This window comes from Mustela nigripes, chromosome 5, assembly GCF_022355385.1.
Source record: "Mustela nigripes isolate SB6536 chromosome 5, MUSNIG.SB6536, whole genome shotgun sequence".
NCBI lineage: Eukaryota > Metazoa > Chordata > Mammalia > Carnivora > Mustelidae > Mustela > Mustela nigripes.
Genome location: NC_081561.1, coordinates 80,265,578 through 80,283,189, shown reverse-complemented (window position 1 = coordinate 80,283,189; position 17,612 = coordinate 80,265,578). Strand labels below are relative to the sequence as shown.

Genomic DNA, 17,612 nt, shown 5'->3' with positions numbered 1-17,612 from the left:
TTTGTGATCTTGGGCAAATCTCTTGTCTTTCTGAGCCTCAGTTTCCTTGTTGATAAGATAAAATGAGATATTAGAAGAGACAATTTCATAGCACTCTGACTGGTACCTCTCCGTGCCAGTCTAGACGCTGGGAACATAGCCATGAAGAAAAGATAGATCCCAGGTCTTGTGGGGGTTTCGTTTTATTGGAAGGGCTTGGGTTCTACTGCTGGAGTTTCCATATTTTAGTGGGTGTTGGAGTTTAAAGGCTTTTCCACATTTGAAACTCTTGAGAGTCACAAGCATGATAATTATGGTGAATGGCTGTGCTATAATCATGTTTTCTCGATGGTGGTAATTTGTTCAAGAAACCGTTATGTCAACAAAGAAGGTAGTGTTTAGGTTTGAGCTTTGTTGATCTCTTAGAAACTATTTTAAGAATGTACTTATTTATAGATAATTATATCCACCCTTATTTTTGAGTATTTACAAAATATAATTTTATACAATTAGCCAGTTCTATTGTTTATCTTGTTTTTGCTTTTAATTTTTGTTTGTCGTCCAGCTACCATATAATGCGATATTGATTTCAGGAGTGGAATTCAGTGATTCATCACTTAAATACAACACCCAGTGCTCGTCACAGCAAGTGCCCTCCTTAATATCCATCACCCATGTAGTCCACTACCCACCTGCCTCCCTCCTGCTTTTTTTTTTTTTTTTAAAGATTTATTTATTTGACAGAGAGAAATCACAAGTAGACAGAGAGGCAGCCAGAGAGAGCCCGATGCGGGACTCGATCCCAGGACCCTGAGATCATGACCTGAGCCGAAGGCAGCGGCTCAACCCACTGAGCCACCCAGGCGCCCACCCTCCTGCTTTTTTATCTTGTAACTTGCATTTAGATGGATGCTATTGATTTGCTCTGAGGTTCTTAACAACTTGTAAGTGTGAGTACAGTAGTGACTGAGGAAGACTAACTTTGTGAGGAATAAAGGTCTGGTTTATCTGTGCTCTTTGTCTCTGTGTTAACACCTTGTCTTAAATTTCTGCCCATCAGCTGAGTTGTGAATGGCCAAGTCATAACATTCAAATATGATTTGCTTTGTGATGGGAACTCATCTATAAATTTCTTATTGGGGGAGGGCCAGCCCTAATTAAAATGAATGGCAATAGATTCATATTATGTAGTCATTTTCACAAACTGGTATGGATTTTCTTTGAGGACTATGCCAAGAGCCCTGGTTGATTCAGTCATTCCAACATTATGAAATACAGGTGAAAACACATGCACACAGCTGTGTGGTCCTCCATTCAGTGGCCTTAGACAAGTCACTTAACTTTTTATTACATACAGCATGGGGATAATACCTCTTCTGTAGGATGTTTTGAAGAGCAGAAATTACGTGTATGATGTCTGACCAGTAAGTGATAGCTCTTATGATTAAAATATAAATATTAAAGCTTCTAATATATAGTGAAAACTTTAATTTTATATTTCATTTCCTTAAATATATATTTAAAATATTTTGATCAAAAATCAACTTTACTTGATTGGTCTCCAGATTATTTCTCATAGCCATATATTGTGGAAAAAATCCACAAATCTTGATTAGCTTGGACAAGGGTGGGACATTTTTATTTTAATTTCTATCAGGGCATTGATTCAACACTTAAAATGTAATTAGAGAGTATATACTAAAAATCAGTTTTGGTCATTTTGTGACTAATGTAAATAATCTCCACTTAAGTGGTACATGGAAAATGGTACTTTAAAGGAGGAAAAAGACTTTCTGTGCAATATGGGGCCAGTTCAAGAACTCATGTAAAGGTCTTACTGGAAGGCATGGTTTTGCATTTTAAATACCTAATAGTGATACACCCACTAGAGAAAACAGTGTGGACATCCCTCAGAAAATTAAAAAAAAGGAAAAATTAACTACCATGTAATTCAGCAATTCCTTTTCTGGGTTATTAGAAGAAAATGAAAGCACACTAACTCAAAAAGGTACATGAACCCATGTTCACTGTAGCATTATTTACAATAGCCAACATGTGGAAACAACCTAAGATGCCATTGATGGGAGAATGGATAAAGAAATCGTGACACACACATGCATGATACACACACAACTATTTATTCATAAACAAGAATGGAATCTTGCCATTTACAGTGACATGGACGGACCCAAAGAACATTATAGTGAGTGAAATGTCAGAGAAAGACTGCTTAAGATCTCTCCTTTATGTGGAATTTAAACAACAACAAAATCAAGCTAACAAAGAGAACAACTGATTCTCTTATTAAAATTAACTAATTTTAAATAAATTGAGGGTAAAAAAAACTTAGGCTTATGAATAGTAACTTCATTCTATTTACCTGAGCTTTCATTTCAAATCTTTGGAGAAGAAAGCTCAGTAATGATGACATTACAATGTCAGTGACTTAACAAATCATGCCTCTTGTCTTCCTAAATGAAGGTGATGCCTTAATACTCACATTTTAGTTTATATTGTACTAGTATTTTCCACAAAAGCTATGTAAAACATATAGCTTAATTTTGCTCAATATCACCAGTTTTTGATCTTCAGGAATTTTCTTCAGGAATATTGATGGATTTTTTCCACAATATAACAGGCCAGCACCCATGTAGCCCACCTGGCTTTATTTGTGGGGTTTACTTCCCAGTTTGACAAAATACAGTGTTTACATTTGGTGATCTGAGGTCAACACAATAGAAGTTAGGCATGTTACTAACAGACCTACACTTAATACTTTTATACTTTATAGAGATAGTGAACTGATACACGCAAATATTCAAACACAGATAGAATTAAAAATAAATGCCTAAAAATGAGAAGTAAGATTGGACTGTAAATGTTCTCGTTACCTAACTATATTCCTCCTTGGTAGCGTTGCCCTCAAAGACATTAGTTCCTCTCAGCTCCTGGTCTCACTATGTATTTCTCCTCTCCCTCATGCCTTTTCTTCTACCTGACCCTGAAATGTTGGGTGGGGATAAAGTTCTGCTCAGGCCCCTCTAAACTCAAATATACTTCTTCTCTAGGTGGCGTCGGTATCACTGGTGCTTTTAGCTGTCCCCCACATGATGACATCTCCCAAATCTGCATCTCTCACACATATCCAGTCTGTGTTCAAGACCTGTGTGCCACGTGGTCAACTCGAGAGACTGGTTAATCGCAGTGAATTCAAAATCAGATTTGTCTCAGTCAGACCCTCTTTCCTTGTTCCTCATACCAGTGGGTGGTTCCACCATCACCCCAGTCTCCCATGACCCGAGACTTTCCCTCGACCCTTTTCCTCTCTTCACTTGCTACATTCATTGTGGACACTGTGTCGTGCCATCAGCCTCTTTACCATTGGAAGCATTTCTTCTCCTTTGTCTCGCTGCTGCTGCCCAAACGCAGACCCTCAACTTCTCATGTGTGGATTATTGTTCTCTTTCAGTCTCTTCTCTCATCCTGTATTTTCCAGCCAGGCTGAGCTATCCAAAATGTGGGTCTGATTACATTACTCCTGTCTCTGTAAAATGCTTATGTGACTTTTTACTCTTTTTAAATCAACCTCAAGCACTTTCTTAGCATGATACACACAACCTTTTATGTCCTGGATTCTACTCTTCTACTTTGTCATTGCCAGTTCACCTCTCCCCTTCTTCCCTATCCCTGGAGCAAGCTCCCACTTCACTCGTGTAGTGTATTATTGTGCAGTACTTGTGGTTTCCTGTAGGAGGAATTTTCTTATGTTTCTACATGCCTCCCAACTGACTCCCTTGCCCGAGTGAAGGCTCATCATTTTAAAGCAACGCAGATGTCCACTTTTGCAGAAAGGCTTACCTAATGACCCTCTTCTCTGAATCTGGGTGAAGTGTCTGTCTTGTGCCTTTTTTAAAGCAATGTGCTCTTGACTCACCTGTACACCACCTTCTCCCCTACCTTCACCTTCTCAAAGATAGTGCTTTATTCATGGGCCCTGTACCTGGCACACTGTAGGGGCCCATTAAATATAGGCAAGCTGACAATGTTTTCATCTTCACCTATTAGAAGTGAATAACATTTTTTTAAAAGATTTTATTTGAGAGAGAGTGCAGGCATGAGTAGGGGAAGGAGAGCAGGGAGAAGGACAGGCAGACTCTCTGCTGAGTGCAGAGCCTGATGGGGTCCCATCTCAGGATCCTGAAATCATGACCTGAGCCTAAATCAAGAGTCAGATGCTTAACCCACTGAGACACCCAGGCACCCTATGAATAACATTTTTAAAATTATTTTTAGTTATTGAATTCTCACTCTTTTAAAATTTACAGTTCAGTAGTTTTCAGTATATTCACAGGGTTGTACAACCATTACCACTGTGTAATTCCAGAACATTTTCATCATCCCCCAGGAAACCTTGTATCTGTTCGTGGCTGCTCACTATTCTCTCCATCTTCCAGCCCTTTGCAACCACTAATCTACTTTGTCTTTATGGATTTGCTTATTCAGCATGTGAACTTTTATATATTTTTTAAAGGTTTTATTTATTTTTCAGAGAGAGAGAGAGCACAAGAAGGGGAAGTGGCAGGCAGAGGGAGAAGCAGGCTCCCTGCTGAGCAAGGAGCCTGATGCAGGATTCAATCCCAGAACCCTGGGATCATGACCTGAGCCAAAGGCAGACACTTAACCGACTGAGCCATCCATGCATGCATCCCAGACCTTTTGAATTTTTTCACTTAGAATAATGTTTTCAAGTGTTGTTTGTGGCAACATATATTGTACGTCAGTCCTTTTTTTGATGTAATAATATTGTATGGACACACCCATTTTGTTGATCCCTCTATCAGTTGGTAAGAATTTGGGATGTTTCTATTTTTTGAGTAGTATGAATAAGGCTGTTAGGAACATTTGTTGACAAGTTTTCCTGGGAACATATGTTTTCATTTCTCTTGGGTATATACCTAGGAGTGGAATTGCTAAGTCCTATGCTAACTATTTGAGAAACTTTTCCAAAGGAGCTGCATCATCTCACATTCCTGCCATCAAGGTTGAGAGCTCTACATTTTCCCCATCCTCACCAATACTTGTTACTGTCTGTTTGATGATAGCCATCCTTTAGTGTATATGAAGTGGCATCTCATGGTGGTTTGGGTTTGTATCTTCCTAATGACTGATGATGATGAGTGTTGTTTCAAGTGCTTATTGGCCATTTGTATATTTTTATTGGAGAAGTGTCTACTCAAACTTCTTTGCCCATAAATTTTTTTTTTTTGTCTTTAATGAGTTATCGGAGTTCTTGATATATTCTAGTTACTGGCCTTTTTAAAAAAATATTTTATTTATTTATTCATGGAGATAGAGATTGGCAGAGGGAGAAGCAGGCTCCCCACTTGAGCAGGGAGCGTGATGTGGGGCTCGATCCCAGGACTCCAGGATCTTGTCCTGAGCCGAAGGCAGACACTTAACCATCTGAACCATCCAGGCGCCCTAGATACTAGACTTTTATCAGATACGTGATTTGCAAAAGATGGTGAAGAATATTTTAAAGAGTTTAATACTGATACATGCTACAACATGGATGAACCCTGAAAGCGTTATGCTCCGTAAAAATGCCATCTATTTGAAATGTCTAGAATAGTCAGATCCACATGGATTGAAAATAATTGCCAGGAGCTGGGCGAGGGGGAGAGTGACTATTACTGGGTTACAAAGTTTTTTTTGGGAATGATGAAAATGTTCTAGAATTAGATAGTGGTGATCATTGTTGATCTTGTGACTAGTCTCAAAACCATTAACCCACTTTCTAAGTTGGTGAATTTTATGGTATGGGAATTATATCTCAATAAAGCTTTAAAGAAGAACAAGTGTATTTTTATGTTTTGAGCTATTCAAGGTTTGTACCACTTTTGAAGATGGCTGGAAAATTTGCTGTGGCTAGGGTGCCTGACCTTTTATCATTGTCGAGAGAGGAGAGAGTGTACTCTCTGCTGTTCCTATTTTTTTTTTTTAAATGTCAGTGGGGGAGCTATACTTTAAAAAGTACCTCTTTGCTTATGTGAAATTGAGACAACTATTTACTTTCAGATTTATTTATTTTTTATAGATTTATTTTAGAGTGTGACTGGGGCGGGGGACAGAGGGAAAGAGAGAGAGAGAGTCTCAAGTAGACTCCCTGCTGAGCACAGAATCCACTGTGGGGCTCAATCCCAGGATGTGAGATTATGACCTGAGAGTCGGCTGCTTAACCAACTGAGCCACTCAGGTGCCCTACTTTCAGATTTAATTTTTTTTTTTCATTAGTTGTGATAGGACCAATTATTAGATGCCCTTCTCCCCACTGCTATAATGTCTTCATTTGGTTCCTATTAGGGGCCCTGAGATACTTATCTTAAAATCTCATCTACAAGGAAAACCGTGTTTGAGGTTGAGTGGGATGGAGGGTTAGATTTTTTATCGTAGTCTGAGTATTCTCAGAAGACTGCTGCACTGAAATAATGTTGGTATATTATGGGATTTAAATTGGGAGAAAAAAAAATACCTTCTTTCCCCCAGATCTAATTTTCTCACTATTAAGCACTCCACATTTAGACTTCATTTTTATAATACCTGATTTTTTTTATACCTCACATTTTTGTATATGTGCTGTTGAAGTGAGCAGGATAGCTCACATTTTTGTAGATTTTGATTTCACTGTGTGAAATTACAGTGAAATTTGTTTCCATACTTTCTAACATTACCAATAAATTTTCGTATTATAGAATAAGGGATACTAAGTAGAAAGAAAAGTAACTTTCCTTTAAAAATACGGGAGTTTTGTGGGGAAAATTATTTATGGCTAGATGAAACTTAATAAAAGTAAACACTCTAGGCTGTTAACGGTTTTAAGCCCTACCAGTACAGAGTCAGTTAGTTCTATTGTGATGTAACTTCTGGTTCTTGATTCTGATGGAGAATTCTAAGAGTAGCAATCTCCATTTTGTTTTGTGCTTATGAGCTTTCCTCCTCTACACATCATCTCTCCCCATCATATCTCTGCGATTTCCTTTCCTACCCTTCCTCCCCACTGTTCCTTACCTCTAAACTAAAACTGTGAGTTTGTACGATAACATTTTGTGATTTTTTGTTTGTTTGTTTTGTTTCGTTTACAGCATATGCTGTAACCATGACCACTGAAGTAGGCTCCGCATCTGAGGTGAAGAAGGAATCTGAGCCATTAGGAGCAGATGCCACCAAGGAGAAACCTAAAGAAGTAGCAGAAAATCAGCAGAATCAGTCCTCCGATCCGGAGGAGGAAAAACGTTCCCAGTCTTCTCCTACAGCTGAAAGCCAAAGTAGTTCACGCCGCCAGAAGAAAGAGAGGGATCCATCTGAGAGCCGGGGTATTTCTCGATTCATACCCCCATGGCTTAAGAAACAGAAGTCCTATACCTTAGTAGCGGCTAAAGACGGAGGAGATAAAAAAGAGCCCGCCCAAGCTGCCGTGGAGGAGGTTTTAGACCAAGAGGAATCTCTTCCTGAAGGAGAAAGGCAGGCCAAGGGCGATGTTGAAGAAACCTCTCAGAGAAAGCAGCAGGAGGTGAAAGTTGATGTCAAGGAAGAGAAGCCCTCTGTGAGCCGTGCTGAGGCACAGGTATGTTTGAGAATGAATTGTCTGGAAGTGAAAGCTTGGTGGTTTGTTTGTTTGTTTTTTAAGATTTTATTCATTTATTTCACAGACAGAGCTCACAGGTAGGCCGAGAGGCAGGCAGAGAGAGAGGAGGAAGCAGGCTCCCTGCTGAGCAGAGAGCCTGATGCAGGGCTCGATCCCAGGACCCTGCGATCATGACCCGAGTTGAAGGCAGCGGCTTTAACCCACTGAGCCACCCAGGCACCCCGAAAGCTTGGTGCTTAACCACATACCAAAAAGGAGTTTTTTCTTTGGAATCCTATCCAGATTTCTTATATTCAGACACTACTATGGCTTACAGTGTCTGCCACGGCCTTCTCGTTACTTCTTTAAACCTGGACAAGATAATAAGACCAAGAAATCGACTATTTATGTAAACAATAAGAAACAGTTCATGACTCTTCCTTTTAAGGTTAAATGGATACTCTCTGAATTCTACCACCTCTCCTTTTTAAGTAGTATAGATTTTAATACCTTTGATTTGATGTATGTAAGTGTTCAGTGAGTAGGAAGAAATAGATTTGTACATGTGAGCATTTTGGTTGCTTAATGAAGCCTAGGTTTTGCCATGATGCGGAATTATATTTTATATTTATATTTTATATTTGAAATGATATTTAAATTTTAGTGGCCAGGACGTAGTTTCTTTTACTTATTTAATGCTGAAATTACCAAATCGGCAAAATGAGAAAATGGGCGGTGGATTGTGGGAAGGGAGATACAGGGAAATACCCTTTCCAGCAAAATCTTGAGGTCTTTAAAAATCTGAGGCTGACGGTGTTTGACAATCACGATTCTTACCGAATATTTTCCTTTGAATACTTGGGTCTTCTGCAGATTAGCTAACTTTAGTATGAACTTCCTTTTTTCCCTTCACAGCCTGCTGGAGAGGTAAGGAAGGAGAGAGAAGAGAAGGTGAAGGAAATGCAGGAAGACAAGTCAGAAGAAGCAGCAAAGAGGGAGACCAAGGAAGTGCAGACCAATGAGCTAAAAGCAGAGAAGTCCTCCCAGAAAGCCAGCAAGAAGACCAAAGCAGTCCAGTGCAAAGTGATCCTTCTGGACGGCACCGAGTACAGCTGTGACCTGGAGGTGAGACAGGGCCCAACCGGAGAGCGGAGGGACGGGCTGCCCTCACTGGTGTGGCAGCATAGTGTGTACCTTGCTGTGTTCCTATAAACTGGCCTGTCAGTTTTGCTTCAAAAAACAAGAAAACCTAGAAGAGGGTCATTTCTATTACAGACAATATTTCCTGACCCTTGTGGCGGGGCGGGAATCAGGACCAGGGTTTGGCTAGTTTGCTTGGGTCATGTGGGTTGGCAGGTGTTTGTTCTGAATGGACATTATATGGTTGGACTATTACCCTTGCCCGTAAGGGATTCGCTCGAGGAAATCCAGTAGTGCTATGTTGATTATTTTAAGAGCCACGCTAATTTCACTTTAACACTACCTGTTATTTTTTTTTTTTCTTTTTAATTCCGAGTCCTATACAGACTTAAAATTAAGCTCAATTATTTAGTGTCATTTAATTAAAAAACACTCTTGAGTTACAAGGCATGTAACTCATTAGCTTGGATGTGACCAAAACCAATATAATTTTTTAAATCGTCTTATACCTTATAATTTTGTTAGTCAGAAGAGCTTGTTGCTTTTCATAGCTAAGTTGCTTTATTTACAAGAATGTATGCTAATAGTCGATGTTCACTGAAGAACTGTGTCAGCTGCTTCCGTTGGATGAGTTCACATCGCACTTGTGAGACTGTGAGGTAGGTGTTGGTAGGTATTGTGGGTATTTTCATTGTTACAGTGGGCAAATGTAAGGCTTAGAGAGTTAACATAACTTGTCTGGAGTTTCCCAGCTAGTTTGTGGGTGAGCCCGAATTCCAGAGCTGGCAGTATGACTCCAGACGTCATGGACCTGACCACCAAACTAGCCTGTTCCATTTGCTACGCGTGGGACCTCTTTTGTTCATTGAAAATATGGTCTCTAAATAATCTTTTTTGAGGGTCTTCTCATCTATTTACATATTAAAGTTATTTTTTCCTCATTCCTTACATTCTTCCTTATTAAAAATAGAAGTTATACTTTACAATGAAAGCATTCAGCTTGGTAAGATAGACCTATCTAGTTGAACAGTAGTTTATTATATATTTAAACGTGTATTAGAGTACAAGGTTGGAGGGTGCTAAGATGAATGTCTCCTAAGTCCTTGCCTTTATTTTACTCATTTTAGTTATAATTATTCTGATATTTCAGTTATTTCAAGAACAGGAGTAGCAAAAGAGGATTAAAAATCCTTAAAGCTCTGAGAGAGACAGGGAGGGGCGTGGGGAAGACTGCCTGACACTGTGTATCTGGGTGAGGGGACAGTAAGGAACACAATGGGTAGCTGGTCTGAACTTGACTCAGTTACATTTGACCACATGTCCCTTGTTTCTCCACCTATCCTAGAAATTAGGGTGTCTAGAATATGAGAACCAGCTTGATATGATAACTTTACCTTAAATCATTTATTCAAACCAAACTGAGGCCCAGAAACTGACTTCGTCTATAGAATATAAGATTCCTTAGGTAATTCAGAAGGTCCCTGCTATCTCTGAATCTCCTTATATCACCGTACCTTAAGATTTACCAATGTATTTTATGGTTTAAATCTATTTTTGTGGTCTGTCTTTTAAAGTCACGATGTATGTAAAAACTACAAAAATCTAGGAAATAATTGACAATTCACCATAAAAATTTTTATCAGATGTTCCCATGTTGCCATGTGTTTCAGATTTCTTTTTTAAGAACTAAAACCTTAAAGACTGCTAAAGTCTCCATCCCATCTCCCCTCTCTTGCTCTGTACATCTCTTTTTACAGCATGTAAATCTACTTTGTTTAACTGCTGTCTAGTTTACTGTGAATGACTGAATGAGTTTCTCCCTTCCTCCACGGAGGCTCCATTTCTTTTTGTAGTATACCAGTCAGTGCTTCAGTGAACATAATCGCATACCTTGCCTTGTTTACTATGCAAGAGTTTCTTCAGGGTGGACACTTTGTAGTGGAGTTGGGACGTTGTGGAATTGGAATGTTGATAGAATGAAGTGTCCTTCCTTAGATTTCCCCAGTACTGCCAAGTGATCCCCAAAGTGGTTGTGCCGATTTCAATTCCAGCCAGTATCCACCAAGGTGAATTTTTCCACATTGTCTCTACTTATTTGTGTTGACTTGGTATTCATTCTGTATTTTTTAATGTAGGGTTTTGGCATATATTACTTTTAACTTTCTTTTATCTACTGTATGAGATTTTGTGACCTAGGTTATAAGCCTCATAAAGTTGCTTCCTTTTTAGTATTCTCTGGAAAACTTTGGATAAATGATGGTTTATTTATTCTTTGGAGATGTGGTAGAACTTGCCTTTAAAACTGTCTCGGCCTAGTGTAAAGAGGAGAGTTATAGAGTGGGTTTTTTTGTTTTTGTTATTTTAAATCATTGATTTAAATACTGACAGTTTCTGTTTTTTCTTGAGTCAGTTTTGGTAATTTATATTTTTAGGGATAGCTGTCCATTTCCTCTAATTTGATACATTGGCTGGCCTGAGGTTTTTCATAGCATTGTCATCTTGTATATTCAGTTCTTATTCCATTTTTATGTCTAGTGTTATTTGCCTTCCCCCCAATCAATCATTCTTCCTATAGAGTTACTCTTTTAATTTTTGTTTTCAAAGAAATAACATGACTTTGTTGTTTCCTTTTTTTCTTTTCTACTTTGTAGCATTTTTCCCTCTTTGCTCTTTATTTTTTCCTTGGGATTACCCTGTTATTTTTCTAGTTTCTTGAGTTGAATAGTCAATATACAGAATCTTGGCTCTAGCTTTCCCTTAGTATCTTTTGTTGAGAGCACAAACTTTGAACATAGGGTTTTTCATTGCCATTCAGTTCTTAATATTTTTGCATCCTGTTGTGGGTCTTTTTCCCCCCCTTTTATCTACATGTACAAAATTTTTCCCCTTTTGCCATCATATAGTACCTTAAAATTTATTTTGACATTTATATTAATTGCAGTGGATTTATTTTGGTTAGGGTTTGCCTGGACTATCTTTTTCCATTTCTTTGGTTTCAAATCTTGTGCTCTTGTATCTTTGAGGAGATATGTATTTTAATCCACTTTGAGAATTTAGTCTTTTTTTTTTTTTTTTTTAAGATTTTATTTATTTGATAGCACAAGAGAGGCAGCAGAGGGAGAGAGAGAGAGAGAAACAGGTTCCCCACTGAGCAGGGAACCCTGTGTGGTGCTCAGTCCCAGGACCCTGGGATCATGGTCTGAGCCAGACAGACTTATAACCGACTGAGCCACCCAGGTGCCCTGAAAATTTGGTCTTTTAACTGGTGAGTTTAGGCTGGGTATTTTATATAACTGATACGTGGCTGTATTCTGCCATCTAATTTTGGGTTGTCTGTTTTTTTTCTTTGTTCATTGTTACCCTTTTAGGAATATTTAAGTGTTTTATAGTCACAGTTGACTTAATAAAGTCTGATATTAATCACTGTGCCATTCCCCTTTATTCCCTTCTGTTTAGCACTCATTTATTAGATGTCAGATCTCATTTTGGAATGGTACAAAATAACATTCTTATCTGTATGACTATTCCCTCTTCTATGACTTTGCTACTCATGGGGAATGTAGTTGTTGGGTTGCTTGAAGCAGAGTTGAGAAAGATTGAAAAGTTAAACGCACCTAAGTTTGCAATTAACCAAAGTTAAATTCACTGAGGCTTAACTTGGTTGCAAAAGCATAGGAACCTTTATTTTTTATGACTATATTAATATACAGATTGTCTTTTCAACTAATAAATGATTACTTAATATATCATTAAAAATGAACTTTTTGGAGAACGGTAGATAAATTTGAAATTAGTGCGTAGCATGTACATGTTGAGTACATTTTTTTCTCCTTTCAAGTAGAAGGAAAATGAAATGTGAGTAGGCTTCAGTGATGGGATCCCCCAGCAGATTTCATGTAACAGCATTTCACTAGAATTCTCAGCAGTGACTTTCTGACAATAGGCCATAAATCATCAATGTCATAGTAGCTCTTCTAACAATGCACATGTTTTAAGTTGTATTTCCTATTTTCGTTGATTCCCCTTTATCAAGTGCTTCTTCCCATTTTGGTTCTCTGGTTGCACGGGTCTGCCATGCGTCCAGCCTGCTGTTACTTCCTCTTCAGCAGCAGGGCACAGAGGGCGGCCATCATGTGGTTTGAGTGCGCTTCTGTTTTCCTTTCCAGCATTGGCCTTAGACAGCTCAAGTGATGTGCTGATGCTGCTTCTCTGTAGTTCCACAGCTCTACACAGGAAATCAGTGTCTAAGGAATCCTTGGGGAAGTATGTTGCGGGAAAGCGTAGCTATTGATGAACTTGGGAGCACTCAACAGTGTTGGAAATACATACTTTCACTTTATTTGGTTTGGGAGAGGAGACTTGTTTCCATCTGTTTACTGTCAAAGATTCTAACTATCATGACTTTTTAGATGTGGTTACTCTTTTCCTTTTGTATGTAAATGTGTCTTATTTTCAGCTAGTCCTTTAGATTGTAGCATCCCCACTGAAGAGGGCCTGATCATCTTCCCTTTTAGGGCACCTACAACAGTGGAGAGAAGATGGTCTGTATAGGAGTCTCAAGGAGTTAGAATGACCTAACTTAGACCTTATAGAGTCAGGTGAGGTTCTAGAAAGCATTCCAATGCCAGGATGAGAGGATTCAGACTAATCTATAGAGCAACATTTACTGGGGAGATACGGAAGAGGTTGGAAAGTCATTGGAAAGGAGGAGACAGCAAGGTCACTAGTGCTGTTTAGATTTTAGAACACAGTAGGCAGCTGTGTGGCCATAGCAACTGCAGGAGGACTTCTTTTTATTCACTGCATCTGTTAAGATGTAGTCTTTATAGATAGGATTTCATCCATGTGATTCGAGCATTGGGAAAGTTAGGCAGTTTCCTGTTTGTGGTACCCATCAGTACCTTTTGTCAACAGAGGCACCCCTCTTAAGCCCATTTCATGCAAATGTTTCTGTATTAACTGCATTATTTTTCTTAAAGATAATTCTTGGAGATAGTATAGTTTGTGTCCTAACATCACCTGTTTTTCCAATTACTTCCTTAAGATAGGTGGCTAGATCTCCAGATGTCCATCTATATCCCTGTATTCCTTATTCTGTTCATTTTAGGCTTCTCGTTTCCCCATTGTTTTCTCCTGTGGGCCATCTGAGCCTATTCTTTCTTGAACCTCGGGAATTAAATGAATAAGCTTGCTCAGGGAACCAACGAAGCTCTGTTTTCAAAAACTCAAAAATGCATCTTTTGAGTCTGCATTCTTTTGAGATAACAGTATGTGTTGTTAAAAGTGGATTAAAATGCCCCACAAATACAATATGTGTGAACATAAATATTGGATAGGAGGACATTTTTAGAGCATGATTCCAGGTAAGTGAAAAAACAATATGGAAGGGGCTTGACTGTAATTAATGTTGTTTTTGGCTTATGTAACAATAAGCTTATTGCTAAGCCATGCATTCATTTCAACTCAAGGCCTAGTCTGTGTTCATTTGTTCCACATCTTTGTGTGAAGTATTTTTTCATTGGATTTAGTGAAAATTACAATTTATATTTTATACAAATTTGTCATCTATTGATAATAAAAGATCTCAAATTTTAGGGGGAAACTTTGAGGGTTATATTTTCTCATGAAGCTGCTATAATTTCTAGTCTTTGATAACATCTGTTTTTATCTTACTGGAATATTTAATGGTATGTGACAAGCTCCTCTAATACCAGACTTTGAATGGAAAGAGTTGTAGGGAGTCTCCTGGGTCCTGCCTGCATGTTCCAGAGACTCAGCTATAGGACTCCTGCGACACTCAGTGTGTTAAAACAGCGGGGTTCTTTCCTCTCAGGTCAAAACACAGTCAGACTTAGTTGAAGCCGTGGGTGTAAAGTCAGGAGACCTATGTTTCCTTTTCTTTTGGCTCTTCGGATGTCTACCGGCAGTCACTTCCTCTTTTCTATCCTCAGATTGCAAAATAAGAATGAAAATACTTGCTTCCTCTGTTTCTGTGATAGAGCTGGTTTTACTACAGCTTAGAAAAAGCTGATGCTTTTTTTTTAAGCCAGAGAATAAATGTGAAAGTTCCTGCACGGCTTTGGGAGCAAAAGTGAATGTGTGTTCTGAGTTAGAGCTGCTTGCATTTCCCTCTGGCATCAGAAAGTTGTTCCCACGTGTTGATTTTAGTCTGAGAATTGAGGGCATTGTTTCTGCCCACACAGGAATGCCAGTACCATTTTTTTCTTTAGTGCTATGAATAAGGCGATAAGAATGTAGGCTCTTTTCGGTGGTGTGATGATGATAAAAGTATTTATCAGAAAGTAGAATGTGTCAAGGTTAACTTTTCTCATGTAGAGGACTGGTCTCCAAAGTCCAATTTGAGATCATTGCTTTCGAGTGGGTGTTATTTATTTACTTGATTGCTTATTCTGCTTTCTCTCTCCTAGGTGGTTTTTCAGACCTCTGGCACTGACCTTACTAAGTTTCTTAGTTAAATAGTTTTCACTATGTCCATACTCTGGAAGGATCTAGAAGTTGTCACACACTATATGCTCCCATAAAATGGTGTTAGATTCAAACAAATGTGGATTAGGAACTTAGGACAATTTGATTGGCATATATTATATGCAATATAAAATCCCAACAGCCAGTGGAATGTTACTGGCTGGCTGTCTGACTATCCCTTTGGCTTAAAAAAATTTAAGATGAGAATTCTTTTCAGTGACTTGTATTGAGTAAGTGGCAAGAGGCTACTGTGCCACGTGAATGGTTGAATCCTTGGTCGAGCTTGAGGAACACTAGGGAGTCCCAGGAACAGGGCAGATCATGGTCTATTTATCAAACCCGGCTTTAGCTTGGTATTCAGGACTCTTTCAGGAATGATCTCAGACTGTCTTTTGATCTCTATCACTAGTGGATTCTCCCAGGTTTTCTCCTGCCAACCTAATTGGTCTTCTAATCAGGCATCTTCTCAATTATCAGAGTTTCTGATCAGAACATCTGTGCATTGTGATTACCTCTCTAGCCACATGACTTCTCCCCATGGTGTCATGTCCCAACTCTGTCTTCCCCTGAACTTGTTTGCACCATTAACTTGTCAATCAATCATGCACCAGCTTCTGAAAGAATCACTTGTGTTGGGTTTGAAAACTGGTAAACTCTTGATTTTTCTCCTGTTACTTCTTCATCTGCATTGTTTATTCCTTGGGAAAAGGACCTTTCTTCTCTCTCCTCATGGGGCATTAACACAGGACTTTGTACACTACTCATAGAAAGTAATCATTGCTTTATTTTTTTCTACTTTCTTGTATGTGTAGAACATTTTCATCCTTCTTCTCTAAGCTAAATGATCACACTTCCTTATTTATGTTACCAATTTTTCTCTCCACCCTCCAATTAGAAAAGATTTGGGTGTGCGTATAAATATGTGGGTCTCCTCCCTGCCCACCCCCTACACCCCTGCTACTTCTGTCCACCACTGGCCTGATTTTCAAATACTTAGAAACAGCAGGATACCTTCTAATAGAAACACTTCATGGGCTTAAATGAATGAAAACAATTAAATTCCTATAAAAGGCTGTGAAATTGCAAGGAGAGAGCTAGGCAGAAGTGGATAAGGGGTGGTTCTGGGCCTGTACAAGCTCACAGCCTGTCGGGGATGTTAGATTGCCTGAACACAGGACTATAGGAGTGCTTTCACTTACATGGGAACTGCCGCAAGAGGTTGCTTGCTGGCTGAGTATACGCTGGGCTTGGAGAACAGATAATTAATACCTTATTCCCTGCCTCTCTTCACTAGTGCTACTCTTGAGCACACTAAAGAATGATACGGTTTTCATTTCCAGGCTGTCAAGAAAGCTACCACATGTGTTATCCTTCTCGTCTCCCTAACTTTTGGTTTCAAAAGCTGGAGGTTGCCCTTGGCATCAGTGGTATTTTGAAAGCATTAAATGGGGGCCCTGGGAAGTAACTTCTCACCCTGAGTAACTATGCTGACATCATTTTGAAGGCAACCTCCAGCTCTTCCTGGCCCTTTCTCACATGTGCTGCTGGGCAAAGCGAACTCTTTGGTCATTTACCATTTAGTATCAGGTAATACATTTTCACTGTAACCTGGGGGAGGTAGTAGAACAGGCACGAGGTCTTTGAATTATGTTTCTGTTTTGGAAGGAGAATTATTTGAAGGTTGAGTAAGATTAGAAATGGTGGGGAAGGTCATTTTCTGGATAAGGTTTGTACTTTAAAATCTGTTCTGATACATTTTTCTCATTCACTAAAATATATGGGGATTAAAAAATTTTAGCTCCTTGTGCATATTGAGGTGGTTCACTCAGTTGAGCGTCTGACTCTTGATTTTGGCTCAGGTCATAAACACAGTGTTTTGAGATCAAACCCTGTGTTGGGCTCTGAGCTCAGCAGGAAGTCTCCTTGAGATTATCCTGGTAACATGCATGCACTCTATGTGTGTGTGTGTGTGTCTGTCTCTCTCAAAAAAAAAAAAAAAAAAAATTTTTTTTTTTTTTTTTTTAAGCTCCTTGACAAGATTCATCAAATGAAGAAATGCAATGTTATTTCTCTCAGGCAATAAAAAACATAAAATATCTTTCATTTAACACACTATTCAGAATCCCTCTGTTTTTGTTTCTTTTATTTTTAGTCATCTTTCTCTATTCTGAGGAAATTAAAGACAATGTAACTGTCTTGTGTTTCTCAACTGTAGAAATTTTGCTAACTCTTTTCCTTGGTGATCTCTCTGTTGCCCTCATCTCCCTGTTGCCCCTCCCCCTCAAGCTTCCTCTGTGGGTATGTGTAGAGCTTGAAGGGGGGTCAAGGACTTGGGAATCCTGCCTATACCTGTGCTTATTTCACAAATGCCAGAGCCATTCAT

General features: G+C 38.9%; 1 protein-coding gene across 16 annotated transcripts in view; it reads left to right on the top strand.

Moving 5' to 3' along the window:
- Positions 1 to 17,612, top strand: part of EPB41L2 (erythrocyte membrane protein band 4.1 like 2) — a 211,351-nt gene that overhangs the window by 94,455 nt on the left and 99,284 nt on the right. For all 16 annotated transcript variants that reach the window (XR_009404466.1, XM_059400722.1, XM_059400719.1 and 13 more), the window contains exons 2-3: positions 7,122 to 7,603; positions 8,519 to 8,728. Coding sequence is in view for 15 of the 16 variants with exons in the window: in XM_059400722.1 (XP_059256705.1) it covers positions 7,136 to 7,603; positions 8,519 to 8,728 (678 nt within the window). In the remaining variant the exon portion in view is untranslated. The remainder of the gene's footprint in view (positions 1 to 7,121; positions 7,604 to 8,518; positions 8,729 to 17,612) is intronic.